The sequence below is a fragment of the Brassica napus genome, chromosome A7, assembly GCF_020379485.1.
Source record: "Brassica napus cultivar Da-Ae chromosome A7, Da-Ae, whole genome shotgun sequence".
Lineage (NCBI taxonomy): Eukaryota > Viridiplantae > Streptophyta > Magnoliopsida > Brassicales > Brassicaceae > Brassica > Brassica napus.
This window is the reverse complement of record NC_063440.1, coordinates 21,061,782-21,088,700: the sequence shown is the minus strand read 5'-3', so window position 1 is coordinate 21,088,700 and position 26,919 is coordinate 21,061,782. Positions and strand designations below refer to the sequence as shown.

Sequence of the window (26,919 nt, the reverse complement as noted above, 5' to 3'; positions counted from 1 at the left end):
TTATATTTATGAAGGATTCAGCAACCGTTAAGAGAAAAAAAAACGTATATATGAAAATAGCATAACAGCTGTCAAAATAATATAATATGGTGGAAGTAAGAAAACAGAACAAAATTTACACAATTTGAGAAAGAGAGAAACAACTTGAAGGGAAGAAGCTAATCCAGGAGATGTTTATTCTCATGTGTATATGTCAATATTCACTACACGACCAAACACCAAGTAGTCACAATTAGAGCCTTGGTCACATTAAGTCCAGTTGAGATGGCTGTGAACCAAACACCAAGAATATTTGGACACTGTCTTTCACACGAGATGTAATGATCGGCTTCCCACGAAGGTGAGCGGAAACTTATTGAGCTTATTAAATCCTTCATAACAGTAAAATAAGAAATTTAGCCACTTAACGGTTGGGAAGAGGCCCATATAACAAAGGAGTCAACGATCCTCACGCCGACATTACGTATAGTCGTCAACTTAAAGGATCTCAAGAAGTCGTACTATGTTGCCTCCTTCGGACAAAAGGAATGTACTTATGTTTTTCAGTTTTTTGTATTAAACTAATAATTAAGACTAATTATGTACATCCAAAAACAGGAATCCAGCTGCAACTCACCACCCTTTGTATTAATAAGTCCCCAAAATAGGAATCCAGCTGCAATTCACCACTACTTCTTTCGCATTCAAGCACATATTCATCTCTCTTTCTCTCGATGTTCATCATCAATACTATATGAGACCCAATGAACATCTTCCATTGTTGGAAACCACACTTTTCTATTAAATTATTTAATTAAGCTCCTGAATAAGCTCTTTAAACACTAGTCTTGTGAGTGTTTAATGTATTTTATATATAATGAATCAGCGCATTGTTATATCCATACATCATTGTATCTTTTACTGGGAAATGAGTTATATGGGGTTCGATTCATTGTTTTCCTTGACGCGTTAGACCCATTTCAGTGCTTACACTGAGGAAACCCAAAAGTACAATACAAATAACAAAATGGAAAGAAGAAGTATTCACAAGGATTTTTTGTTTTTTTGTTGATATACCATAAATCTAATATGATTTGACAATGGTAGTTAGCCGGAAATTTTACTGTCAGTGGCTTTTGAATTTGATAGTTTTATATACTCACTATGTTTTACAAAAAGAACATACACATTTTTATCTTATTACTCAAACCATGTCATTTTATAATTATAATTATAATGCAATTTATATCTACTTCAAACTTAATATTATTCGCAAAATGCATTGATTTTAAAAATAATTTCATTTATCTAAATATTTTTGGTTAAATATGCGTAATTACTAAAAACATAAATAAATTTCAATCATTTCTTACTATGTGTGAAAATGTCAAAACAACATTCTTCTTTCTTTGAATGAATTTTAAATTTATTCACCTCAAAAAACTTTTTTACAATGAATGCAACTATTGTTTCTGAAAGAGATTATAGTATCAAATTGACATTCTTTGTAAAACAGAGAAAATATATTTTGTGTTTTTATTATTTTAATGAATCTAAAAATAAAGCTTCAGTCTCTATTCAAATATGTAATAACACATTTCATTGTTATTTACAAGTAGGAATCATTTTACCAAATCAAATATATATTTCTTCCTATTTAAAATTTCTAAAACATCATTTTAGTATACAGGGAATATAAGATAAAAAATTAAGTCGGTGGTATAAATAAACTTTTCGTGTGCTTCTGATTCTAACTTTCTAAACTCTCTGTCACAGATTTTTACTAAAATTGAATAGTTTTTTGTTTGATAAAGGTAACAGTCACACATGTTTCAGCTACAGTAGTTCTTTTTCTCCTCTTGTTATTGAAATCCCTTTGTTTCTGTCTCCTTTCACCTGAACTTTTATCTGCTGTCTTTCCCGACAAAGAAAACAACAACGTTTCTTCTTTTCAGACCAAGACAATTCTTGTAAAGCAAAGATTGCGACTTGAATATATCCCGTTTCGCATAACTAAACTACACACATATAAAAATATATCATTTGTGACTAAAACTTAAACATCAAAAGAAACAAAATCTTCTAGGAGCCAAAAAAAAAAATCTAACATTTTTTTCAGAGCATTGGGGGTAAGAAACCCCAATTCAGTACAAAATAAAACATAAAATAAGTGTCCAATTGTTAGTCGCTATAGATTTAGAACGTCGAGAGTTTGATTATTGATTATAGATAGTTCGGCAATATGTTTTTTTTTACTGAAGTGTCCAAATGCCTAGAAACACTTACAATCTAACCTATACTAAAAGGGTTATATGAGCATCAGAGAAGCTGTCCACGTAGGACAATTAAATCAGCCAATCAAGAGATTTCTTTTTGACATGTCATCAAGCCCAGCTCCGTGCTTTGGTTCTTCTTCACGCCTTTTGCGATCCAAGAGGTTCGACGTTTCCCTTTTTCATTTTTCCAGATTCTGTTTTGCTAGATCGAATCGTGAAACCCTTTGCTTTTCCTCTCTTAATCCACGTTATCCGGTGATCCTAAAAGAAGTGTTATTCTATCTCGAAGGATTCCGAGGAGATCTAAACGCAGCGATGGAGGCTTGCCGCAGAAAACCTTGCCGTCGCCGGCTCAACCTCCGTCTGAGAACCAGAGAACCTCGGCGGAGGAACAAAGGAGAAACGAGAAGATCGTGAGATTCACAGAACTGAGCCGTGGTATCTGCACGAGTTCTAAGGGAATGAAGGATCGGCCGATACGATGCATGACGTCTTCAGGAACGTCAGAAGGAAGAGGAGATCAGAAGGAATCTGGTTGTCTGGTTCTCAGACAGAGGTTGTGATGAATCACTTGGAGCTCTTGGTGGCGTTTGGTTCACTGAAGGATTTTCTTTTTGATGGTTGTGAACAGGTCAGCTATGGGAGAGAAGAAGCTTGCAGATAGAGTCAGCGAAGAGCAAGTAAAGAGAATTGAATTGATGGTTTCTGATGTTGATGCGAGGGATACCGAAGATGAGGTCTTTGAGGAAGCTATCGACAGTTCGAAGCCTGAATCTTTCCAAGCCGATGATGGGTTACACGAGGATTTGCCTTCAGAGGAAGTGAAAGTGCCAGAGGTTAATGGAGAGAGCCATGGTGAGGCAAACCTGCAACATATAACTACGGGAGAGGCTGTACCAGGTTTTGTGACTTCCCAAATGAATGGTGATGAAGGGGAAGCAGGTGCAGGGAATGTCAGCGAGACAGCTACACTTTATTTTTCTGAAAATGGAATCGTCTCCCCTGAGAAGAAAGCTGTTCTCCTCTCTTTCGGGTAAGCTTTTATGGTTTCATTTTCAATGAATTCTTCTTCTATGTATATCTTTGAAAATAGACGAGTACTCTATAGTTTGTGGTGATAATCCTGAGCTATTGTTTTGTTTCTACTCTATTTTATTGTTAGGGTTGTTGGAATTTATATCAAACCTTAAGTCTTTTTGTTTGATTGGTGCAATGATTGGTGATTTCGTTTTGGTTATGCTTCTGAGCAGGTCAGAGAAGGAAGAGAAGAAGCTTGGAGACAATAGAATCATCCATGACCAAGTAGAGAACAATATATTACTGGTTTCTGATGTTGTCTTTGTGGAAGCTATTGACGGTTTCCAAGCCGATGATGGGTTGCACGAGGATTTACCTTCAAAGTCAACTCCTGAACATTCCACGGATGATCTGGAAGAAGAGAATAGCAATGACAAGGAAGTGAAAGATTCCAAGGTTAGTGGAGAGACCCATGGTGAGGCAAACCTGCAACATATAACTGAGGGAGAGGCTGCACCAGGTTTTGTGACTTCCAAAATGAATGGTGACGAAGGGGAATCAGGTGCAGAGAATGCGAACGAGAAAGTTACATGTTCTTTTCCTGAAAATGGAATCATCTCTCCTGAGAAGAAACAGCTGGTGGCTGAAGTGATCGAGGAAACAAGGAATGATGGTACTGAAGAGGAAAACAAGGAGGAAAATGTTGATGTATCAGCTGGTATGGAAACAGAACAAGAGGCTGGGAAACGTGAAGGAGCGGATAAGGATTGCTTTGAGAATGAGTCTGGGGCACAAAGAAATGGTGAGACTGTTGCCGAATACACCACTGTTAAATATGCTTCAGGTGATAGCATTCAAGTAGCTTCGGGTGAGAAATCCTTGAATGATAGTATTGAAGTAGCTTGCGCTGGGACTTCATCTCCATTGGAGGTGGAATAAGCTGTAAGGATGTCACAGAGATTGGTAATCCCCATCTCCCTTAAAGAGTTTGGTAGCAACAAGTTATAGTTTTAATCTTTGTTTATTCTCTGCAGGTGGAGACCTGGTATTGGCAAGACTCAGATTGGGTAAGATATGCTTCACTTCACGTTAGTGCAATCACTATATAATCTACCTCTTCACATCCAATTTTGCCGAGGAGAAGAAGAACTACGACGTAGAATCTATATTTCCCCGGTCATGCCAATGTCATCAACTCTGGATCAAGGTGGCTCTCATCTCTCCCCCTCATAAGAATATTGATTCTGTGTGTGTAAATTTGAATATTTTTTCTTGATTGGATGCAGTGGAGTAGTATTTAGAGTTGTAATATATTAGTTTGAGCTAAACCTTTTTTTTTGGTTTTAACTTTTAAGCTTTCCTGCTGAATTCTTCCTGACCTTATGTATACTTTGTTTTTCTGTAGTATGAACTTCTTTGAAACTTATGAATTCTCACCTCAGTTAATGACGAGGTCGTCAAAAAAACCTATAAGTAGTCCAAGAAGGTAAATTTAATAGTCCTAAACTGTTTTTTGTGTTTTCAACTGCAGAAGGGTAAGTGACAATCACTTCTAGGAACCATCTCAGAGTGTATTGGCAACTGGTCTCATCTTAAAAATCTGTAAGGCCAGCATTCATCAAAAAAAAATTATTTATCTTTTACTTTGTATCTCTGCATCATCTAAACTGTTTCAGTTAACCATATAATAAACAATTGCAGTTGATTAGCAAATGGAAACTAAAGCAGGACTCATGTTTAAAGCGATTTTTTTTTTTGATAAGACTGGTATAAGCATCATCCCAAATCTTATCCAGAAACGGCAACAATGCCCTGTATTTTTTGATGTTTCAGTGACCATTTCTAAAAGCCATGTGTCAGTGACTTTCACCGATTGTAACGACTTGGTGTAACTGTGTGCAGGCACAATAGAACACAAACTGTGTGTGATCTGGCGTGTAGAAAAGGACTTGACGTCCTCGACCTTCCACCTGATATCCAACCACACTTGAGAAGGAGTAGTTCAAGAACCATCATTGTCTCTAAAATCGTACATAGGAAAACTCTCCATAAGTTTGGGGCATGTAACTGTTACACTGATACGTACTCCTGCAGGATATGTACATTCTTATAGGTTCATTTTCTTTATCTTATTTAGATTAAAGGGGCAGTAACCTTGAATAAGATGATAGGGATGGGTTTTCCTTTGTTAGACGTGATATACCCATAACCCGCCACTAGCGCTGAAAAGCCTTCTGGCTAAGATTGTGAAGTTGTTCAGCCGTCTACTAAGCTTCTGCCAGTTGCTCCGATGGGAGTTGTTGGTCGGAGGTGAATGTATCTTTCACATAATTGGAATCGCACATGACAAATCAAGTTGGCTTCTCGATGACTTCCTGCAGTCATTTATGAAAGCTCATGGACCTCTGAAGATATCAGCAATTGGGAATTGGTCAGTTCTCTTACAGTGTCGGATGAATTTCTGTGCTGCTATTGTGCCAAATACCAAACGTATCAGTGTTAAACTTAGTAAAGCTAATACAATCCAAATTTTCTTCTTTGTATGTGTTCTTTACATTAAAAGAACAAGATTCTCCGGTGAGATCGAGTTGAGATACCTCATCGGCAAAACCTTGATGGAACCATTTTTATATGCTTCTTCTGAGTAATCTCTGGCTACAAGATTCTGAAATCGTAACTCGAAGCTCCATGGTATAGACCCAAAACAATGTGTACGTCAAAAGCTAATGTGCCACATAATTTTTTTTGTTATGTTTGGTGTAAAACCACACTTTTTTCTTACGTCTATTATCTTCAAATTGTCTGGTTGATACAAACATAACAAAACATAACAAAACTATGTGCTTACATAGTTTCTCAAATTTTGGCATTCTTTTTACTACTTAGATGAATGATATGTAACTCGCTAAAAACATATATTATTACGACAAAAAAAAAACACATATTCATATATGTTTATTCCACATAGAATATGTTATAGGTCAAAAAGTTTGTAGGTGTTGTGTCAACCTCCTACTAAGCTAATCGTGCATGCAAATAATCACCATAATCCTCAATGCTCACCATTACTGATCATCTTGCTTAGCCCCTGCCTTCCTCATCTTAACGAGTAAAAACAATTTAATTTTTGTTAAATATAACAACATAATCATTTTATCATATAAAGAATCTAAACATAAGAGCATGACCATCTGCCAGTATCTGAATTTGAGTATTTGGCTCATTTATTATTATTATTTTATTATGATTATATTAAGTAATTAAGTTTTAATTAGAAAAGAAAAATGAAATCAATAAAAAAAAGACATGTAGGCAGTAGAGGTTCAGTATAGATTCTAAAAACTGTGGTTTAAGATACTCTTTTTTTTTTATATTTTTAATTATTTAATAATATATTTGTGGATAGACATTCTTTTTCATCCTCCTTCCATTTCCAGGCCTTGTGGATGCTCTAAAAAGGAAAAAAAAAATACACTAAAAGAGATGAACCTTAATAGAGAGTGTTGTGACCAAAACTCATCTCTGTTTTTTTTTTGTTGCTAAATTGTAAATGTCATTGCAAGGTTTGGTTACATGTTAATGCTACCCAATTTGCTTTTTAGCAATTCTGAAAGTTTAGGGGTAAATATTGCTTTTCAGCCATTGTAAAACTCATCTCTGTTGGTTTGATTGAGGTAAATATCTATGTGTCTTATGTATAGTTATGATGGAATGAGGAAGTTATCAAGTTATCTCCTAAGAATCATGTAGATGTTTCTCATACTTGGGCTACATGGCTTCATGTATCGGCAGTCGGAATCGGGAGAGTATCGTCAAAGCTATCTATGAATGTTATTTAGCACTTATATAATTCCTGATCATACTTGAATAAGAAAAATATAGTGGGAGATCATATTCCAAGATTGAAAATTTTAACAATTTGACTTAACAAATCTAGAAACTATAAAACCAAAAGTTGTTGTTAAACGAGACTTTCTAAAAAGAAAAAAAAAATATTCATTTCGGTTTAACTAAAAAAAATAATTTCCAGTCAAGTAAATTCAGCTATTATATTATAAAATTTATTTATTTAAAATTAATTTGAATACAATGTAAAACGATAAAAAAATACATAGAAGTAAAAAATAAAAAATTTAACAAATTCAAAATATATAAAATTTTATACAAAATTATAAAATGTTTTTTCCCCTGAAAATAACCGAATAGCAATGTATCTTAAACAAGTTCAGATATTCGTACTAAAAGTAGCCATATTACCCAATTTAATTCAATTATTTTGTATCCAAACTATCCAAATGTATCAATAATAACCAAAAAAATTCATTATATACACTTTTTGAGCATTTTTATTCACGCTATCCTATTTTAACCGAAAACACACAAAATATTGAAATTACCTAATATAATTAACTTGTGATTTTAAATTATATTATTAAAATACTTATATGTACAATTGTAACTAATATTTTTAGATATATATAAAAAATTTGGATATCTTCGGTTACTCATTTGATTCTTGGTTTAGACCATATTGGGTTCCGGATCTTCGGATACATCAATTTAGGACCCATTCGGTTATTTACCACATATCTGATCGAGTTCGGAAGCCTGATTTCTGGGTTGATTTAGGTCGGATCTTCGAGTCTGGATATTTTATGTAGCCCTAATTTTACTATTAAAATAGTTGAGTTATGAATTCATATATTTCATTATCTTTCAAATGTTAAAAATTTGAATTATTTTGTTTAATAATTCATTATTTTTCAAATAATTATATTTTTGTACATAACTATAAAAATCTTGGACTTGATTCTAAATATTTTATTAGTTAATTATGTTACATATAATAGAAATAATTACTTCAAACCAAAAATATATAAAAAATTAAATTTAAAAATTAGTTATATATAATTTAATATACAAAAATTCACATACAAATAAAAATAATAAATGTAGCAAATTTAAATATATTATCCGCGCGTAGCGCGGAGAAAGGATCTAGTTCTTATAATCTTATCGGAGGAAATACTACAATTTCTATATTTTGTTGGAATATTAATTCCAATCTTATATTAGGAATTTAGACAAATATTATATCAGATAAATAGTATTCAACTATAATTAGCATACGAGATTTTGAAAAGAACCCGAAAACAAATTTTTGCGAATTTTATGAAATCGACCAAAGCGAGCAATATCATAATAATGTATAGAGTTGAACATGAATTTAAAAGCCTACAAATGGTATTAGAATCACAAGGGTAAAAATCTGTAAGATAATTAAAAAGTCTCTCAAGTTCGGTAATCCTGTGCAAAGACTATGTATGTTCTCTTGTGAAGGGAGTGGCCTTCAAGATAACTTTGCAAATAAAGATGACAGTGACATATGTCGAATGTTGTTGTAAGGGTTAGGTGAAGAATTTCTCATAGTGCAACAATGGTTAGATAAGAAGTTCTTAGGTTGAATATGTCAGTACAGGATGGATTACATGTGTTGCTAGAAGTTGAAGAATCCCATAATTTGTGTGATCATTTGAAGAGAGACGTATTGTGATATCAATGTAAATACTACATCAAATTTTTTAGATAAGATGAAAATATATTAGTGATGTGTATAAAACTGATTAATAGAAGATTTTTCAAAAAATATTTCAAAAAGAAATTCATGTGAATTTTATCAGTTCTGTGTAAAATGTACCATACCTTATTAATAAATAAATTGGCTATGAATTTTTAAAACCAATATTCTGACATGAAATATGAAATATACTCTGCTACAATACAAAAAAGGATTATAATTGATATTTCAAGTTTCTTAGTTGACTCCGGAAAGTGTTTGGGAATTTATTTGTTACAAAAGAGAAATGAATTGCCAATTAATTTTTTATTCTATTTGAATTGACTCCCAAAGAGTACATGATCCAATGATCTTTGACATTCGTTTGAGGAAAATTCACTTTCTCCATCAAGCTTTAGCAATTACAAAGTTATGGAATGGATCACAAATGGGTCCACAGATAATAGCTCTGTTCTTTTACAAGACGCGGACGCAGCGGCTTGCGGCCAAAAACTGAGCATCAAAATAAACAAAAAAATGGTGGAAAATCAATGAAGCTGACGCTGCGATTATTTTTGCGAAGGTTTCCGGTGTCGTTTGTGACGCTGTTAAAAGTAGCGGCAGTTAGATAGTCGCTGCGATTATTTTTGATAGGCAAAAGCACCGCCACCGGTGTTGCTCTCCAGATGCGTGAACAAAAAAAAGGTTATACATTTGGCCGCAAACCGCTGACGCAGCGTCTTGTAAAAGAACAGAGCTAATGCAACAAAACCGCGTCTTCAACATCAGAATCCAAACCCATCCACTCTCTCTGCTTCCTTCTACTACTTCCATTTCTTCACTACACTTCTTTTCAGTTTTAAAACAAAATCCAGATTCGGCCTCCTTCCTTTATATTCTCAATTCTCATTATTATAATCACAATAATAAGTGAATCTACAGTTCTCCATCTGAGATATAACACTTGTTAAACCCACAACCCACCTTTGAAGTTTCCTGGAAGCTACACTTTTGAAGCTTTTGACATTATTATTAAACGTCTACATGCTTTTATCTGCTGTTTAAGACACTAATACACACCTATAAATAACTGCAAGCCATTGTTAACATTCCAACATCAGAATCCAAAGCAGACAAAACACTAAAACAGCAAACATTTTAAGAAAAACCTTGTGTAGGTTTGCGTTTGCTCATGTCTGGTCGTAGTAACAATGCGCGAAATGATGGTCAAGGTGGTATACCATCTGCCTACAGAGGAGTTCGGAAGAGAAAATGGGGCAAATGGGTGTCTGAAATCCGCGAACCGGGGACCACGAACCGTATCTGGTTAGGAAGCTTCGAGACTCCTGAAATGGCTGCAACCGCCTATGACGTTGCAGCATTCCATTTCAGGGGACAAGGGGCTCGTCTCAACTTCCCCGAGCTCGTCAACAGCCTGCCACGTCCTGCAGACTCTAGCGCAGACAGCGTTCGCATGGCAGCTCATCAGGCAGCACTCTACCTCAGAACAGAGCCAGCAGAGTCAGCCATGCAAGTGGACACCTCAAGCTCCTCCAACGTAGGTACAACGATGGTGAGACTCTCGCCCAGAGAAATTCAAGCGATCAACGAGTCAACTTTGGGATCTCCTACCATGTTGATGCATTCATCATATGATGACCCAATGGGGTTTGACAATGATGTGTGGGATGCATACCAGACTGACTCTCTTTGGGACCCCTAATGCCAAAGTCATAATATAATACCAGTTAAGTCAATGGCCTAGAATGCTTAATTACTAGGGTTTGTTGGATGAGTTTCTCGTCGGAGGACGATGGAAGCTATCCGGAGTAAAGGTTGTTGCTTGAGCGAAGCCTCCTTCTGGGTCCTCGTATTGAACTATGGCGGATGAGATCTCTGTCACGATTAATCCTCTCCGAGATTAGGTGGTCCTGGGAGGTTTGGCGGTCGCGGTGAAGAAGGCGAGGAGTCTAAGAGCTCCGGTGTGGCGCGGTGAATCGGTGGGTGATTCTCCGGTGGTAGTTGAGATGGAGACGATGGTGCGGATCGCGAGAAGGCGGCCGACATCAGTCTTTCTCTCTTGGGCTTTCGGGTTGCGGTGTTTGGATTTTGGGCCTTCGAGCCCGTTTAATGTATTTGGGCTTCGGCCTTTTCGTTTGGAGCCCAATGTTTTTTGTGGCTGGTTGTTGTTGGGTATTTGGGCTTTGGGCCCCAATCTTAATATAACAAAATTTGGTGAAAAAAAAAAAGACACACAGCTTCTATTTTAGGCTTCCTCTATTTTACAAGCTGTGTAAGAAATTGCGAGGTGTGACTTATTTTTTATTTTTTTTCCTATTGTTTGTAACCTCATCTGCTTATGTAATTCCATATGAAAACTATAAGATTTTTTTAAAAATTTTAACAAGCCTTTTGCCTTCTCTTGACTTTCTTTCCTAAACAAACCATTGACTAATATTTAGGTAAATCTACATTTTATAGAGCAAGATTCTTTACAAGTTGATCGAGTTCAATGTAGATCTTCCATTTTTCAGGAACCAAAACCAGTATATCCTATAAATGCAAGCTATTGCAGACAAGAAAACAGAATATACTTTTAAGCATTCTTCAAGCAACTTACTTGATGCTTTTGACATATAATGGCGGTCCATGTCAGAGAGCCCAACAACAGTACCGAAAGAGAGATTAACACTTCTGAGATCTCCACATTGTCCATACATATTTGATGATTCTTGAAGAAACAAAAGGGATCGACTCGAAATCCTTTTACAGAATGCGCACATGAATCTCATTCCCCAGCTTCAAAGCTTTAAATCACTGCAGATAGTCAAAACCCTACCCATTGTAACAGAATCTGGCCTGTTTGTTTTCCACATAGCAGTCAATCATGGCGGTTCATGCTTTAACATTACTCCGCTCCAACCAACCTGTCAAACAGTCTGACAGGATACTCCGGAACACCGCACTTTGAGTACATCACCATCAAGGAAGTGACTAATCATACATTTGGCAAGAAAAGATTCCTTAAAGCATAACAATTAATCTCTTTTCCCTGCTTTATATCCCTCAGCTCTGAACAAACAGGAAGAACTGTTGTAAACATTTCAGTTAGTAGTTTCGTCGAACACCTTCTGTGCGTCTTATCAAACCGCGCGAAGTGTACAAAAGAACGAGTTTTGACCCAAAGAAGTCGTTTTTCTCTAACCCATTGATGCGGATATGAACATGTACGGGAGACAAGCGGAAGAGAAGAAGGGAAAAGCATCTCTCTCCCTGAAAGGTTTGGGCTTTTTGGCTGGAAAAGGTGAAGGGCGTCTACTTCTGCTAGGTTTAGCCGGAGATTTCGCCGGAGCTCTGCTTTGAGGGGAGATGAGGACGGTGGTTGGAGCTCGACGTCACTGGAAGAGACGTAGGAATCGAGACGACACTGCTTACATGGTGACTGACACTCACCAGTCACCACTTGATTAAGCTAAGGTCGTTACTCGTTAGCAGTTACCCTGGTACTGGCTGCACTGACTTCCAAAAAAAAAAACAATTTATCACAAAATAATTGAAAATCAACAAAATCACATTTATAATTTGATAAGATATACATACAAAATTACCTCTAACAAAAAATTTAATATAAATAAATATTATATAGATTAAGGACGTGATTGTTCAGTTGAATTATAGTAAAATTAATAGAGTAAAAGTGTTTTCCTTCCATTCAGTTAATTTTTGGACATGAAACAGAAAAAATAATGTCTCTGTTTTATTTTATTTTATTTTTTTTTTTTTGACATCGAAAGCTCCATATTTTATTAAGAAACTGCCAAGAGGGTGGCCTCTGGAGCCATCCAGCTTGGGAGTTGAGAGTTTACATGGGAGAAGCAAAAGCCTCGAGACCGAGCTCCCTTAGCAAGGTGGTCGGCTCGGAAGTTCATAGTACGAGGAATAAAAGATATAGAGCAAAAAGTAAACACAGAACGAATAAGATGGAAGTCATCAAATTCAGCCAACAAAGATGGCCAGTTGTCTTCTTCATCTTCTTCGAGTAGATTGACCAGTCGAAGGCAGTCCGTCTCGAAGGTCATTGAGCTATGGTCTAACTGGATAGAGGATTTCATGGCCCACAGCAGAGCTTGGAACTCCGCGTGCAGGGGGATTAAGACTTGGTTACTAGCAAATGAACCAGAAGTCGTCATCCCATCCTCGGTCGTCAGGACCATTCCTCCACCAAAACATTTGTCTTCTTTGTGCCAGGAGGCGTCAATGGAACATACAGGGCGAGCGTGTGTGGTCGTGATGGTGCTGGCCGGGGTGATTCCATCATCATCTTCATCGTGGATTTCTTCTATGGCTTGTGCTACACGCCAGCTTTCAGCCTCGGCTTTGGCGGTCTGGATAGTCTCCAGCGGAGAGATATCTTTGCCATTGAAGGCTTTGTCGTTCCGAGCTTTCCATAGCACTCTGGTTTGGGCAGACCCTTGGATTCCCACAAAACCGGCGCGCCCAGCCATTCCTTGCGGCCCTTCTTTCAACCCCGCACTCCGAGTTGTCGACTTGCTGGAGCCAAACTCGGGAGCTTGGAAGCTAGACCTCCTGCGCGAACTAGTGGCCCCCGAGGATATCCCCCTCATCCAGAGTCTTAAACCTACGTGATCCTCTCGTGGAACAAGGTACTGCTGGAGCCACACCAAGTCAGGAGTCTACTCTGTAAAAACTGGGTATGCTCTGGCCATGGAAACAATGGATGCTTCCGAACCTGCTCCTGTCCTGGAACCAAGCGCCATGGCCCTGCAGGCCCGAGTTTGGACACTCAAAACCTCGAAAAAAATAAAACAATTCATTTGGCAGGCGCTATCCAATTGTATACCAGTCTGCAGTTCACTCGCAGATCGGCACTGCAGAAATGAGCGTTCATGCCCGAGATGCGGAGCGGAGGAAGAAACGCGCAACCACCTGCTCTTCGAATGCCCGCCTACGGTGCAAGCGTGGGCTCTGGCCGACATACCCCACTTTCCGGGCTTATTCCCGTGCACATCGATACTTATTAACCTGGATCATGTCTTGTGGCGAGCGAAAGACTATGGTTTGCAGGATACAATTATCAACAACGTGCCATGGGTCTCTGTTTTATTTCAAGTCTTCTTTTTTTTTATTGATTGGGGGGAGTAAATTTTTTTATACTCTTAGTTAAAATTAAACTCAGAGTAAAAATATATAAATAAGTGAATATTTTATATATTTTCATTTTATTTATTTATTCTAGTTTCAATTTTTTCCTCTTTTATTCTTTATAATTTTCGTCTAATTACTTTAGTGTGATTCCAATTACACTTTGAATCCAAAACCTCAAACTATAAACACTAAAATCTAAACCTTAAATTTCATTAATAGTTAAAATTTCTATAAAAAAATAGTATTGATTACTAAAACTTCAACGTAACAAATCAAAATTGTTATAAGAAAATTCAACATCTCTCTATAACTTCGTAGAAACTTTTTATTATACACATTATTCAAAATTATTATAAAAAAATTCAACAATTAATTCTCCAAAGATATGAATAGACATAAAGAACTAGTAGTAGAAAATTACTAAAAAAAAAGGGCCATTTCGCTGAAAATACAAGGAACGAAAGATATTTAGGTTTCATAGCTGTTAACTTTTTATTTGGATATGGTGATAAAGGCGTGGTGGGAAACTTACCATTTTGTCCCCGACGTCGAATATCAATCAAATCACGTTGTGTCAGGGAACTCTGATGAAAGCGACGTTTTGGACATACATATAGGGTTAGTTTTGGGCATACGTCTATTATAAACAGGAGCAGATATCAACTTTTCCAATTACCTAAATTATCTTTCTAACGTGTATAGAGGATGCAATTACTCAAAAAAATATATGTACAACTATTTTCCCGTGTGTACGAATACAATTCAATTTTGTTATAGGAAAATTCCACGATTCTCCATAATTTAAGCCGCCTTATGTTGATTTTTAGATGCATTGAAATGAATAAGCAAATACTGAATATCACTGAGCTCTTAATATATATATATATATATATGATGAGAATGACCACCAAAACGAAGACATCAAGTAAACAACGATGAGCGTCACTACTTCTCTCATCTCTTCTTTGAGGTCTTCCTCTCTCCTCGGAACCAAAGTGGTCACACCAAGAAGCGTTGTTCTTTCACGGCGGCTATTGTCCACATCCTATGTTCCTGCTACCAAAGCTGCATTGCCGTCGCGGGCCAACAACGTTGTTCCCAAAACGCCTGCGTATGAGATCGTCTCCAGCTTCTACACCGCCATTAACAGCAATGATTTATCCTCTGCTAGGGACCTCATTGCCCAGGACTGCGTCTACGAAGATCTCATTTTCTCATCTCCCTTCGTTGGCCGAACGGTTTGTATATTCTTTTTACTTTTTGTCTTTCTTTCGAAAACGTTACTTAAAGCTAATGTTGTTCTTGATCAAACCATTACAGGCAATTCTAGAGTTTTTCGGAAAGTTCATAGATGCAACTAGTACGGACATGCAGTTTGTGATAGATGACATTTCGAAAGAAGACTCCTCAGCTGTTGGAGTTTCGTGGCATCTTGGTGAGCTTCCAAAACTCACCCGTAAAAAGTTCATCATAGGCTACAAGGCTTAATTTGAAATTCAGTTGTAGGAAAAAGTATATTTAAAACTAATTAACACGTCAATATGTTATCGTTGAACCTTGGGCGACAAAATCTCATTTTTAGGATCCAGAAATGACAAAAACTTGCAACTTTAGACTGTTAATGTAATCCCCATTAAGTCCAATTATTTATGTTGATTTCGTGGTTGTTTCCTTTAAGGCGTTGTTTCTAGGGAAATTTTGTTTTACATCAAATTTTTTAGGATACCCACGGTCTTTAAAATGGTGACCAAATAAATGAATAGAAATAGTAAATTCTACTTCATTCCTTATAAAATTTTAAACTATTTATGGCTTTAAATGATGATCAAATGTGATTTAAAAGATCATACTATTCTTACAATCATAAGATGCAATTTTTTGACAGAATGGAAGGGAAAAAATTTTCCATTTAGCAAAAGTTGCAGCTTTTACCGGTTAGAGGTTATTGATGGCAAGAAACAAATTGTGTAAGCACACTCTTTTTTAACATAACTTTGCTACTACATCACAACCAAATGACAGTAGTTATGTCATTTTTTTCTTGTGGGGTTGTGTGTTGCAGATATGTAAGGGACTGCGTCGAGCCTGCAATTAAACCCGGAGAAAGTGTTATTGTAATATGAGCTACTACTATTAATTTCAAATTGCTTGATGCATTTGAAAATGAGTTGATATAGATTCAAACATCTTTTGCTTTTTGTGTGTTAGGCTGCTGTCAAAGGAGTTGCCTGGCTGCTCAGGAAATTTCCTCAAATTGCTGATCGTTTCTGATGGAATTATGATGCGGCTTGCTTAATAAATTCTTACAAAATAAATATTACGAACGACTATAATCTTGCTTGATCTTCATCTACAATTTTCTTTTACATACCATTAAGTTGGTACGTAGTACTTGTGCCATGCACAAATTTAAATGTAACTGTAAACGAAAACAACTTAAATAAATTAGAAGAGTGAACCGGGGCTTCTAGCTCTAGTGGTAAAGGACTTACAGCTGTGAGTACCGCCACCTGAGTTTGAATCCCGGCCACTGGGGAATTAACATTTCGGCATCGTCAGGAACAGAGGACCGACACGTGGGACCAGGATACCTCTGTATAATTCAAAAAAAAAAAAAAATAATAAATAAATAAATTAGAAGAGTGAGCAACATTGATGGTCGATTTAGCTTACTACGAAAGTTATCAACATGTAAAACTAGTGTTCGTGTAGAGTTTTGGTCATAACATTCTATGCTTGCTCAAAGTGTTAGTGTTGAGAGAACAGAAAACACACAAAATCAAACCCAAATGAGCCACAAAAACGAAGACAAACCATGTTAAGCTTCACTGCTTCTATCATCTCTTCTTTGGTGTCTCCGTTACTCGTCCCGCCCACGATCTTCCTCCTCCCCGGAAACAAAGTCTTCAAGCCAACAACAGTCACTCGTTCACGGTGGCAACTGTTCCCATCTTGTACGTAAATCGTCTGCAAAGGCAGCTGGTGCGTTGGAGACGGCCAAGGAGATTGTGTCCAAAACGGCTCTGACATTAGCGTCTGAAGCAGTCTCCAACTCAACGCCACCATTAATGTCCATGATTTATCCTCCATCATTTTCATCCTACTTCTTGAAGAAGTTCTTCATCTGAACTCTGCTCGTCATTGATGGCACAACCAGCAACGTCTTTCATCAGCTGATTCAGACCATCTAACAGAGGATATGTCTCACACGCTCGAGGGCTTGATGCGTCCCCCCACTGAGAACAGTATAAACCCAGAACCTGTGTCAATCCAAGCACTCCCAGGAGCCTTTTTCACACCCAAGTCCCTCATAAAAATCCTCACTTCAGCAAGCTTGCTCCAAGAGCCAGCAGCTGCGTACATATTCGCAAGCAACACATAGTACCCCGGATTCTCAGGCTTCATCTCCAGGAGCTTTTCCGCCGCCCATTCACCAATCTCTGTGTTCCCGTGGATGTGGCAAGCGTTTAGCAAAGTAGCCCACATAGCACTGGGCGGCTCACACGGCATTCTTTGAATCACATCCCTGGCTTCTCCCAGGAGACCCGCTCTACCATAGAGATCAACCATACAAGAAAAGTGTTGAAGACAAGGACGTATGCCATACTCACGCTGCATCTTCGTAAACAGCCTCTGGCCTTCATGGACCAACTTGGAATGACTGCATGCAGACAGAACAGCAACCATGGTTACATGGTCAGGTTTAATACCGGATGTGGTCATCTCGTTGAACAGGGCCAATGCAACTCTCCCTTCACCTTGATTTCCATATCCATCTATCAAGGAAGTGTATGTTACCTCGTCTCTTTCCTTCATCGAATCAGATACTCGCTGTGCAGCTACAATTTCTCCTGATTTTGCATAAACATCTACGAGAGAGTTCCATAGCATTGTGTAGTCCTTGAAGCACTCGCGCCTCAGGATGTAGCAGTGGAACTCTCTCCCGTGTTGCAGGTTTGCAACCCGAGCAGAAAGAGGGAGAATGCTTGCAAGCGTAACGGAATTTGGATGCAGGCCGTGGAGCATCATCTCCCTGAAAAGGTAAGAAGCTTCTTCTGATCTATTCGCTTGCGCATAGCCGGCAATGATAGAGTTCCAAGTACTCAAACTCTTGTCCTCACTCTGTTGAAACACTATAAAGGCGTGCCTTAGATCGTCGCATTTCGAGTACATTGTGATCAACGTGTTACGAACGTTGTCAATCCCATCGTAAGAACAGCGAATTGCAAGACAGTGAATCTCTTTCCCCAACTGTCTTGCTCCTAAAAGCGAGCAAGCCTTCAAGCCAATAATCACAGCCACGTGATCTAACCCCGTGGGGAAACTTCTCATCCTAGAGACCAAACCCAAAGCTCCTTGATAGTTTCCTGTTTGCAAACAGCCTCCAGAAACAATATTCCAAGTTATGACACTGACTTCTACGCCTGAAAACCACATCTGATCGAAAAGCTCAAACGCTTCACTCCACATGCCTTCCGAGGCATAACAGCTTATCACTGCGTTCCACGAGACAGCATCTCTTTCATACATCATATCAAACAACCTCCTAGCAACACCCACGTTTCCAAACCTTTTATACATAGAGATCAACGCATTGCAGACATACACGCTACCCTTGTGAGAGCTAACCTCGATAGATCCATGAACCACCCTTCCAGATTCAAAATCTAGCGTCTCACCACATGCCTTAAGAACAGAGGGATAAGTGAAGGCATCGGGTCGGATTCCCTTTCTCATCATTCTCTTGTAAGCGGCAATAGCCTCCTCGAAAAGCTCGTTCTTGGCATACGAAACGATAAGTACATTCCAAGGCAAGGGAAGCAAAATGCCTGAGTTCTCGTTAATTGACTGAGCTTCACTGTGGAGGTTAAAGGAAGAGTAAAAAGCAACCAGCTTTGGGACTAAAGCAGAGTCATATTCAACACCAGAGGAGACACAGTGAGCGTGAATCTGCAGCCCTGAGGAAAATGAACGAACATCGACGCAGGCGGATAAAAGAGAAGCTGCGGATTGCAAAAGGAGATCACTTGAAGAAGACTGAAGACGAATGAGAGAAAATGCCTTGAAGGCGTCATGTAAACGACCGTGGCTGACGTAATGTCCGAGAGATTTGAAAAGACTCTCAATCAGCATTGATAAATATGACAGTATCACAGTGTCAGTATGTAGGGAAGGAAAAGAAAATATCAGTATGTCGTAACATCATACGTGGCATATAATCACAACTGATCCGAACACTAGAATGAAAATATTCAAAGAATCTTGAAATCAAATCAGAAGGATCAGGCTTGAGGAAAGTTCAGTGAGGCATAGCATCGAACACGTGGTGTGCTAAACATACCATACACACACTTGAAGGACCTGGGTTATATCCATAGCAAAATCTAGAGATAATGATTTGAGATTTATCATGGAATAGAGATAGAGGTTTGAAAGGGATAAGCAAACTAGAAGAAGCCGCGCGAGAAACGCAGTGGGTGACGAAAGGACTCCATAGAAAACTTGCTTGTTAGCATTCATTACTACTGGCTTAAAAGTGATGGGCTTTTCAGCAAAAGGTCCATGTCGGCCCAAAATGCTTTAAAGCCTATTGAGGTTAGTAAATTCGCCAATCATTTCACAGCTTCAGTCACGTGTCAAACCAAAACCAAATAATTCGGTTCGGTTTACTTCGGTTGCAGCACTAGAAGGAGCTGAGTGCCGTGATCGGCGATTCCGAAACGGTGAAGGTCGATGTTGCTGCTTTTGGTATAAGAACGATGTGTTTGCTGTTGAGAATCGTTCTCCGGCGGAAAGAGCTTACAACGAGAGACTTCTTAATTAACCCTAAGCTTAAACAAGTCTCTCCACATTCGTCTATAAGGTGTTTGTGAAAATGCTTGACCGAGTAATCGTCAAGCATGGTTTGAGTTACTTCCAAAGGTATAGGCTTTGGTTCCTGTCTGATTTAGCTTCAGGTGTTGTTTGATTATACATGAATGTCGACACAATGATTGTCGGGCTTTGCAGATGAAAATGGGCCTATTGACCGAAACCCATGAGACATAGTTACGACCGGAGGAAAGAAAAACAAAGCTGTTGTTGAGTTGACAAAAAGACATTGAGTGGCACGCACGTTCCACTTTTTTTTTATCCAAACAAAGAAAATAAGAGTTTTCTGATCGCCGACCATATCTCCAGAGTAGACAAGTAGATAAACTCAAGCTTCTTGCTTCATTTAGGACCTTATTGAATGGTCTTTTAGTTTTGTAATGGGATGCATTTGCGCCACCGCCCGTACTCCAACCGCCGCCGTAGCCAACAACGAGCTCTTAGACTCCAGCAAGTCCACCCTTCATCTCATCTCTCATCCTCCATCGTCTTCCTCTTCTTTATCCAAAAAGGAAGGTTCTTTCTCACGTCCCAGCTCTGCAGCTTCCATCACCGTCGTGGCCAATGGCTATCCAGTGGCGCGTCGTCCCTCCACGTCATCCGATCGAAACGGTAACAAGCCAGTGGTCATTGTGGGAGCTCGGAGCAGGAACCACTCCAGAAGAGTCACGGCTATGCCCGTGGTGCAACAGTCAGGGCGTTTGACTCCAGAATGGCCATCTTGGCTAGCTTCTGTTGCTGGAGAAGCCATTAAGGGATGGGTTCCTCGCTACGCAGACTCATATGAGAAGTTAGACAAAGTTAGGTTATCTTTGAATCTCTCTTTGTGACCTTAAACTGCAACTTATGTTTTGTGTATTGTTATTAGATTGGACAGGGGACTTACAGCAGCGTGTACAAAGCAAGAGACCTTGAAACGGGAAAGGTTGTGGCGATGAAGAAAGTTCGGTTTGTGAATATGGATCCAGAGAGTGTTAAGTTTATGGCCAGGGAGATTCTCATTCTTCGCAAGCTTGATCACCCTAACGTTATGAAGCTTGAAGGTCTAGTCACCTCTAGACTCTCGGGTAGTCTCTACCTTGTTTTTGAGTACATGGAACATGACCTCGCGGGTCTAGCCGCAACTCCTGGAATCAAATTCTCTGAAACTCAGGTAGGTATTACATCTTTTGTTTCCCTATGGACTTTAAAATTTTGGAACATTCAAGTCTTACAATGTTTTCAGATCAAGTGCTACATGCAACAGCTGTTCCGTGGTCTGGAACATTGCCACAGACGAGGCATCCTCCACCGTGACATCAAGGGATCAAACCTCTTGATTAACAACGAAGGTGTTTTGAAGATTGGTGATTTCGGTTTGGCGAATTTTTACCGAGGTGATGGAGACTTGCAGCTGACTAGCCGCGTTGTAACCTTATGGTACAGAGCGCCTGAGCTGTTACTCGGTGCTACTGAGTATGGACCAGCCATAGACCTTTGGAGCGCAGGCTGTATTCTCACTGAGCTCTTCGCCGGAAAGCCTATTATGCCAGGACGCACAGAAGTAATGAAACTCTCAAGTAACTTTATGTAGTTTCTTGTATCGCACTGCTGGCGAGATTATAATCACTTTTTTTTTGCTTCTCAGGTTGAGCAGATGCACAAGATCTTTAAGCTATGTGGTTCACCCTCGGAAGATTACTGGAAGAGAGCAACTCTGCCACTTGCAACAAGCTTTAAACCTAGTCACCCTTACAAGCCTGTTCTTGCGGAAACCTTCAGTCACTTCCCTGCGTCAGCTCTGACCCTCATCAATAAGTTACTTGCAATAGAACCTGAGAAACGTGGCTCAGCTGCTTCTGCCTTGAGGAGCGAAGTAATATTCCTTTAAAAAGCACTAAACTTTCTAATGATCATTTACTAACCTTCTTCTATGCAGTTCTTCACCACGGAGCCGCTCCCTGCTGATCCTTCAAACTTACCTAGATACCAACCAAGCAAGGAACTTGACGCTAAGCTTCGCAACGAAGAAGCAAGAAAGTAAGGCATCATCACTTAACTTCACTACTCCTCTCTTGTGGAGCTTTTCTTATTAATTTTTTTTTTTGGTTGCAGACTAAGGGCGGAGGATAAGAAGAGAAGAAGGGGAGAGACTGTGACAAGAGGACAACCAAAAGATGTTAAAACTGCTCAGACACCTGAGCTTATGGCCGCAGGGCAGTCCAAGGTCACGTGCATAAGCCATAAGTTCAAAACAGACGAAGAAGGTGGCACCGGGTTTAGGATTGAACCACCTAGAAGAGGGGGGTCCCAGCAGAATGGCTACGCTCAGGCTTCTTCAGTGGTTCACCCAAGTGTTGCTGATACAGAATGGAACAGAGGAGGAAGCATTAAGAGGCAAACTAATGCAGATATGAAGTCTAGGATAGTACAGACAGGAAACTTGTCTGGTGGTTCCAATAGAGATTACTCAACCGTAAGCCTCTCTTTTTCCTTTATATGTACCGCATAACGTTTTGGTATGTAACTGTTGAGTTGGTTTGTGCTGTGGTCAGGGAAACGCGCCAATGAAAAACAGAATCATTTACTCAGGACCACTGATGCCTCCTGGTGGGAATCTTGAAGAAATGCTCAAAGAGCACGAGAAGCAGATCCAACAAGCTGTCCGTAAAGCCCGTGTCGAAAAGTATGGATAAAAGAAGAACCAAGCATTAGCAAGGTAGCGGCAGCAGCAGGAGCGTTACACCGAAGAAATGATCGGTAACTAAAAGAGAGAGAGAGAAATGAACAGGAAGAAGAAATTTAAACAACAATAACACAAGTTTTGAGGATTCATCAAGCCATAGAAACTCATAAGCGTTTTTGTTCTTTGCCCCTTCTGTGCATGAAGCCAGGGATTGATGCAATGTATAGTTCATTTTGTTTCTTAGGCCAACAAGATTGCCACACTATATTGTTGTACAGACACACAAGGTCTATATTGAGCTGAGTCAAGCAAACATGTGTGTAGCAACCTATGTCCTCATCACAACCCAACCAGTGTATTCATTTTGTAGAACTATCCATCTCGGTTTAGTTACTAGCTAGGGTATGTGATGTCTCTTTCAGAGACCTACAACAACTAATCCGAAACATATGGGTTGGATAGACCGGGTATTCGGATTGAATATAACTATACATTAATGTTGAAAAATGCACATTTAGTTTGCACAATCTCTTATTTATTTCTCTTTCTACAAAGTACAAAATCAATTTATGAAAATTAAAAAGTATAAATTTATAAATTCAATGCATATTTTTTTTTTTGCAAGTTTTCTCATAACATAAGATTTATAGACTTTTCCCTGCTAAAACCGGTGGCTCTGAACTTGCAGACTTTTAGTATTTTGCTCTTTTGCTGTGAAGTCTATAGATATTTTGCTGCACTTAAAAGCCTAAATGGCTGTGTAGAATGCAAAGCTTTTTGTTTTGGATTGTAATAAAACATCTGAATAATGAGATTTAGCTTTTCTTTTTCGCTGTTGAGTTTATATCAAATGTGTATTCACCAACCTTAAAAACGTAACAGGACACAGTGCTAATGTTCTCATATATGTTTCACAATGCACTGAAAGAGGCAAAAGGATGTGGCTCAAGTTTTTTTATATGAAACAAACTCAAAACGTTACAAGAACAAACTACAAGGACAGAACACGAAGTTCTTTAACCTTTTTTCTTGAATAAGAAGATGGTCTCTAATTGAGACTAGCCAGTTCCTGAATGTTGATAGGAAACGCGACAGTGCGGTCACCAGCAAACGCTTTCTTGGCCATTATGAGATTAACTTTCTCCGTGGGATGAAAAGCATCCCAAAACAGGTACTGTTCTCTGTTAGGACAAGGAGTTTCAAAGGGAAGACAAGTGATCTGCCCTCTGTTCCGTCCTATCCCACAACATCCCTTGTCCAAAGTAGTAAACCCTACAAAATCAAAACACCATTATATTAGCCATCGAGACTAAGAAGTTGGTCTAACAATTGTTAATTACCATAGACGGCTGGGTTAGTGGTGATGTCTTGGACCATATTAGCGGTATCGAGGTAAATGAATTTAGCATCAGGAAGATTCTGGTTGAGATTAGTGATCATTGTCTTGACGTTTGTGTTGAAAGGAAGAACAAGTTGGTTAACTTCTTCCGAGCATTTACCGTCGCTTCCTTGAGCTAGAATACTAGGAATGCACCCCATTCTTCCAAGTCCGGACACTATAAATTTCCTACCACCTAGATTATACAATCTCTGTATTACCAAAAAAACAAGAACACGTTTATGATTATATTTTAGCTTCTTGTTTAATTAGTACTATTAATTTGTTTTTTCTCATGTATTACGGTGAGTTGATTGGTATATTGCTGAACCAAGAGGTCACCGAATTGTTGAGCGTTGTATTGGTTACGGGTAGGGAAGTTGGGCATCAAGTAATTGTTGAGATAGTCGTTGCTTCCCATTCCAATGAAGAACAAGCTTCGAGCCACCGAGTCTGCAATTGTCACTGCACCACCGGACTTACTAGCCACCTGATTTAACGTTGTCTCAAAGTTATGAATCTGCTGGTCGAACGGTATTCGCCCCACCTGACCATCGGATCATATATACATTTTTTCAATATTTATTAAGAAATATACTCATGTGACCACCATGCTAGCGCTTAGAAACTATATTTTTTGAGATTTTCATTTCATATTTTAAATGAACTATAAAATTACAATGATTATTTCTAAAACTATGTTATCATTTTACTTCATGATTTACATATAAACTAACATTTGGTGTATACAAGTACTTTTTAGAAAAATACATGGTACATGAGAATTAACAAATCCTTCAAGAAACACAGCGAATAAATTTGAGGCAATATAGTGTTTTTTTTTACAAAGGCAATATATTGGTTTTCCAACGTTCTTTTTGTTCAACTGTTTTCAAAAGCTCTTATATTTGAAAATTTTGCAAGTAAAAATTATATGTACTTGTTCTAAAATATAAATACAAAACCATTTCTAAGAATCGTTGTGTACTACTACTAAATAAATACTGGTTATTAGGTAAACGTAATATGTATATATGTTTGGATAACTTACATATTTACTTTTTTTAGTTCTTACAACATAAATTAAATTACATGCTACTTACAAAGTTTCCTCCGGTGTCAGGAAGAATCCCCGCTGCTGCGGAAGCGTAGTTGACACCACGTAGCACTTGATCTCCGGTAGCTTCCGAGTACGCCGGAATCAACGGCAACCCCAATAGTTGGGCTATATGATAAGTGCATGCATGCATCAAATTACTTCATCCATCAGCCCATCTATACTTTATTTATTTTTTAAACCTTTTATAGTTGGAAAATACATGCTTTGTAGAGAAAATAAATAAGATTTAAACCAGCACATACTTACTAGGCCCTACTTGAAACATGCAGAAAAACTTTTTTTTTTTGAAACTTTTTTTTATGCAGAAAACTTACCAATACCATCGACCATGGTCAAGCCATTGCAGAACCTACCGGTAGGACCTCCATTGAAATCGATGCCATAAGGAAAGTAATTAGCTTTAGCAAAGGAAGGGATGTTATTGTTGTTCCCATTGTCTATGAGAGAGTCACCAAACACAAACAGTGCGGGCACAATGCCATCACTGCCGTCTTGTTCGACCAATGGTGGCGGAGAAGCAGAAACAGGGTCCTCAACCACAACAAGTTGGCCGGATACGCCATGCAGGATTTGGAGAACTACCACCAGAAGAGCAGAGGACATGCAAAGTCGCCGGAAGTGGAAAGCCATAGTGTAAAGTTGTTTGAGCTTGAAAGTTAAGTTTGTAGGGTTGATTCTTTGGTGAGGAAAATGGAATTTTAGATATTTATAGAGGGAGAGAGAGGGGTTTGGTGAAGGGAAGTAAATGCGTGTATCCGTAATCTACCACACAGTAATAACAGCCACTCACGATAATTACAATATGTGAGTTATGTAGCATACATGTATTGTTTCTTCATGCATGTCTATAAAATCATTTTTATTATCTGTATATACATGAAATTGTTTCTTAATGCATGTCTATATAGTATACCCATGGCCACTCAGTTCTCGGTTCGATTTCGATTCAGTTCGGTTCTGGTTTTTCGGTTAATTCGAGTTAAAAAACATATCGAGTTTTCGGATTAAATATCAGATTTTTTAGATTTTCAGATAAAAATTTGGATAACTCAGATAATTTTAAATATTTTTAGATAGAAAGTATTCTAGTAATTTGATTTTTTGGGTATTTCGACTTATAGATAATATTTTTGAATTATTTAACTATTTTAAATTGAATATAGTTAATATCTATAAATAGATAAACTATACATTATATAGAAATTCGGATATCCATTCGTTCTCGATTCGATTATGGTTCAGTTTTGGTTCTGGAGATATATGATCCACTAATATAATTGATAGTATGTTCTGGACCCGACATGAACCTAACTTTTCAGTTCGGTTCTTCGATAAATGTGCCTTGACATAATATAGTATATACCCAAGAAGAAGCATTTTATTCCATTTTTCGCTATTTCATAATAAGTGTCATTGTAACATTTTTTTCTTGTTATACAAAAAATGTTACTTTACAATTTCAATACAAATTATATTCCCTCCGTTCTTAAAAGATGTATATTCTGGAGAAAAAAATAGTTTCAAAAAGATACATTTTTACTTCTTTTTTTTTGACAGCGATACATTTTTACTTTTTCAATGTATGATTTTATGAAAAATTGTAAGTTTCAAAAAAAAATTAATGGTGTTTATTGAATTTCTATTGGCTAAAAATTATGAAAAATTGTTATTCACAAAAAACAATGCATATTTAATTAGTTTTCTTAATATATATGAAAACTCTAGAATATGCATCTTTTAAAAACATAAGGAGTAGTTACTTTCAGTTGAAAATTAATTGCAACTTGCATTGATTTTATAAATAATTTTATTTATCTAAAATATTATTAGTCAGAGATGTGTAATTAATAACAACTTATATATATTTCTGCCACTTTTTTAATATGTGTG

The 26,919-nt window shown here is 38.0% G+C and overlaps 6 protein-coding genes, 1 long non-coding RNA gene and 1 pseudogene across 7 annotated transcripts; 5 read left to right on the top strand and 3 right to left on the bottom strand.

Annotated features, from left to right (window-relative positions):
• Positions 1 to 1,151: 1,151 nt before the first annotated feature.
• LOC125576259 (translocase of chloroplast 120, chloroplastic-like) lies at positions 1,152 to 4,819 on the top strand. Its single transcript, XM_048735847.1, has 3 exons — positions 1,152 to 4,235; positions 4,307 to 4,479; positions 4,678 to 4,819. Exon 1 carries the CDS (start codon positions 3,468 to 3,470, stop codon positions 4,209 to 4,211), a length of 744 nt encoding a protein of 247 aa, XP_048591804.1. The 5' UTR covers positions 1,152 to 3,467; the 3' UTR covers positions 4,212 to 4,235; positions 4,307 to 4,479; positions 4,678 to 4,819.
• A 61-nt stretch (positions 4,820 to 4,880) lies between these two features.
• Positions 4,881 to 6,086, top strand: LOC125576260. The gene is made up of 2 exons (XR_007314689.1): positions 4,881 to 5,039; positions 5,175 to 6,086. It is a non-coding gene; the product is annotated as an uncharacterized LOC125576260 (long non-coding RNA).
• Positions 6,087 to 8,584: 2,498 nt separating this feature from the next.
• On the top strand, positions 8,585 to 10,561 carry LOC106357034 (ethylene-responsive transcription factor ERF021). The gene has a single exon (XM_048735850.1). The coding sequence runs from the start codon at positions 10,022 to 10,024 to the stop codon at positions 10,550 to 10,552; it is 531 nt and encodes a 176-aa protein (XP_048591807.1). The 5' UTR covers positions 8,585 to 10,021; the 3' UTR covers positions 10,553 to 10,561.
• A 3,961-nt stretch (positions 10,562 to 14,522) lies between these two features.
• LOC106391778 lies at positions 14,523 to 16,381 on the top strand. The gene is made up of 5 exons (XM_013832482.3): positions 14,523 to 15,233; positions 15,316 to 15,430; positions 15,881 to 15,962; positions 16,058 to 16,109; positions 16,204 to 16,381. Exons 1-5 carry the CDS (start codon positions 14,931 to 14,933, stop codon positions 16,264 to 16,266), a joined length of 615 nt encoding a protein of 204 aa, XP_013687936.1. The 5' UTR covers positions 14,523 to 14,930; the 3' UTR covers positions 16,267 to 16,381.
• A 39-nt stretch (positions 16,382 to 16,420) lies between these two features.
• LOC106357037 lies at positions 16,421 to 17,088 on the bottom strand. The gene is made up of 2 exons (XM_013796726.3): positions 16,810 to 17,088; positions 16,421 to 16,588 (listed from the first exon to the last, which is right to left on the bottom strand). Exons 1-2 carry the CDS (start codon positions 17,086 to 17,088, stop codon positions 16,484 to 16,486), a joined length of 384 nt encoding a protein of 127 aa, XP_013652180.3. The 3' UTR covers positions 16,421 to 16,483.
• LOC106391779 lies at positions 16,594 to 19,499 on the bottom strand (annotated as a pseudogene).
• A 335-nt stretch (positions 19,500 to 19,834) lies between these two features.
• On the top strand, positions 19,835 to 22,903 carry LOC106391771 (probable serine/threonine-protein kinase At1g09600). The gene is made up of 7 exons (XM_013832472.3): positions 19,835 to 20,666; positions 20,735 to 21,019; positions 21,092 to 21,409; positions 21,494 to 21,721; positions 21,785 to 21,885; positions 21,961 to 22,321; positions 22,401 to 22,903. The coding sequence occupies exons 1-7, from the start codon at positions 20,247 to 20,249 to the stop codon at positions 22,539 to 22,541; spliced, it is 1,854 nt and encodes a 617-aa protein (XP_013687926.2). The 5' UTR covers positions 19,835 to 20,246; the 3' UTR covers positions 22,542 to 22,903.
• A 569-nt stretch (positions 22,904 to 23,472) lies between these two features.
• Positions 23,473 to 25,720, bottom strand: LOC106357039 (GDSL esterase/lipase At1g71691). Its single transcript, XM_048735846.1, has 5 exons — positions 25,344 to 25,720; positions 25,013 to 25,134; positions 24,214 to 24,456; positions 23,872 to 24,121; positions 23,473 to 23,803 (listed from the first exon to the last, which is right to left on the bottom strand). The coding sequence occupies exons 1-5, from the start codon at positions 25,657 to 25,659 to the stop codon at positions 23,580 to 23,582; spliced, it is 1,155 nt and encodes a 384-aa protein (XP_048591803.1). The 5' UTR covers positions 25,660 to 25,720; the 3' UTR covers positions 23,473 to 23,579.
• Between the last annotated feature and the right edge of the window lie 1,199 nt (positions 25,721 to 26,919).